The 2063-nt window shown below is 35.3% G+C and overlaps 1 protein-coding gene across 1 annotated transcript; it reads right to left on the bottom strand.

The window, feature by feature from the left end:
- Positions 1 to 471: 471 nt before the first annotated feature.
- On the bottom strand, positions 472 to 1215 carry LOC149241431 (uncharacterized). Its single transcript, XM_089367522.1, has one exon. The coding sequence runs from the start codon at positions 842 to 844 to the stop codon at positions 650 to 652; it is 195 nt and encodes a 64-aa protein (XP_089223648.1). The 5' UTR covers positions 845 to 1215; the 3' UTR covers positions 472 to 649.
- Between the last annotated feature and the right edge of the window lie 848 nt (positions 1216 to 2063).

Below are 2063 nucleotides of genomic sequence, written 5' to 3'. Positions count from 1 at the left end.
AATAAAATAACTATATTCAAAACAATGTGTTAGTAAAAATATCATAAAAATATAATTAAATATAAAAATGAAAAATTCCAGATACCAATAACAATGCACCCATTCACCGTCAATGTAAAGCCCCATGGGCCACAAAAATTCTTCTTATTACCAAAGGGAAACGATACAAAATAATGGGGGATTTGAACTAGTGACCTATACCTTAACAGTGCACCCATTCACTGTCAATCCAAAACCCCATGGGCCACAAAAAGTCTTCTTATTACCAAAAAAATGATACAAAATAATGCTATAACTACTTTTTAGCCGTCAAAATCTTGTATTCCATCAATCTAAAAAAATCATCGCATCAAAATTTTGATAGAATTTTTGGAACAACTCAGTTAGATTTATTAATAGATAAAACCCCTGTTCCATACACAGATTACGATACTACTTTATAGTGAAAAATTCCCCTCATTCCAACTTAACTTTATCTAAAATTGAAATTTCTTCCCTTTATTTCCGAAGAAATTAAAATTTCTTCCTTATTCCTAACTCTACCTCGAAATTTCTGGCTAACTCTAGTTACATATGAATCGGGAAGAAAGGAAATATATGTAATTGGGAAAATTCCCTACAAGATGAGTTTACACTGTAAAACCCTCTTTTATCCTCCTTGCATTTCGTCCTCATAATCGCTGGCCTCAGAGAAAATATCCAGTGGGACTTTCTTGGGCGGGATATTGAAGACATCGTTCTGCATATCGTTTCCCGCATCGCTGTCGAATCGCTCGTATTTCTCCCACGGAGGAATTCGTCTCGGAGAAAATCTCCGCGGGCCTCTGGCACTGCTGGAGCTCATGACGATCTGTTTCAGGCGCAGAAGAGATGACACCGCCGCACTAACACAACCCCAAGCCACCTCAAGTGTTAATCAAGAACTCGCCTTGAAGATTGTTAAACTAAAACTCAAATTAAATCACCGATTTCCGGACCAAAGCACAATTTTACGCACATTAAGGTTCTGTAACTGTTTTCTGAAATAATCAAACCAATGTATCTTTCTTTTCCCCTTTCTCCTCTTCTCAGCACTCATATATATATACGCCTTAGCGCCAAATTAAACTTTAACGCGGATGAAAACCCCAGTAGTACGCGTTGGTTAACTGAGAATCTCATTGACCTCCCATATTCAGATTTCTGTGGCCTCCTCCTGCGAAATATATTCCACTCGGCAAAGAAATCTTTTATTTAAAACCATGTGTCCATCGTGATTAATTTATAGCCATGTATCTGTCCTCAGCCGTAGCGCTCTTATTCGCATGTGGAAGTTTGTTGGTCCGTACCCACAAAATTATTTTTCCAACTTTGGAAGGTTCTTGCAAATGGGAAACCTATTGTGAATAACCGAGTGTCATGGCCGCTGCAATGATAAGATGAATACACATTCCATCCAATTTATTTTGTGGGTCACTACGATTTTAAGTTCAGTCGCTGGGGCTCTCAGGATTAGTTGGATTTTATGTACAAAGTCATGGTGGTCTACATTGCTTTCAGACCATAGGGTCACCACTGTATAATATCACTCTCCACCACAACGATTTAGAGGTTCGATTTAAAGTCCAATGGATGAAGACCCCGAGGATATTGGCTTTCTCCATTGTGTATGAAACAGACACGAAAGCTCAAATAAAGGATGAGAACCTGGCATATATATAATGTCATTTAACAATAAATTGTGCATATGATTTTGATTGAAAAGAACAATGAGGGATCACAATTCAGAAAATGGATAATATATCGGCTGATTAAGAACTAAGGATCTTACGTGATAAAGAGGATTTTGATGGGTTTTATAGTGATAAAGAGGATTTTGATGGTTTTTATGATGATAATATATCCGGTGATTAAGTAAGTTTTAAGATGATTTTTTCAATATATAAATGTAAATAAAGTTGAAAAGATAAGATATATAAAGATTATTATTTTTTTGGATTTTAGTTTTTTTATTAGTTAATATAAATAAATTAAAAATAAGATAAGTTTTATTATAGAAAAAAGTTGGTTTAATTGTTTGAGGT

The sequence above is a fragment of the Pinus tabuliformis genome, chromosome 8 (assembly GCF_031772625.1).
Source record: "Pinus tabuliformis cultivar Carrire ecotype Pingquan chromosome 8, CPIR1, whole genome shotgun sequence".
Classification (NCBI taxonomy): domain Eukaryota; kingdom Viridiplantae; phylum Streptophyta; class Pinopsida; order Pinales; family Pinaceae; genus Pinus; species Pinus tabuliformis.
The sequence above is the reverse complement of the archived record's forward strand: the minus strand, read 5'-3'. Positions and strand labels throughout refer to the sequence as shown.

Bases quoted from the DNA above. Each gene is read 5' to 3' on its own strand.
- LOC149241431 (XM_089367522.1), bottom strand. From the start codon at position 844: ATGAGCTCCAGCAGTGCCAGAGGCCCGCGGAGATTTTCTCCGAGACGA.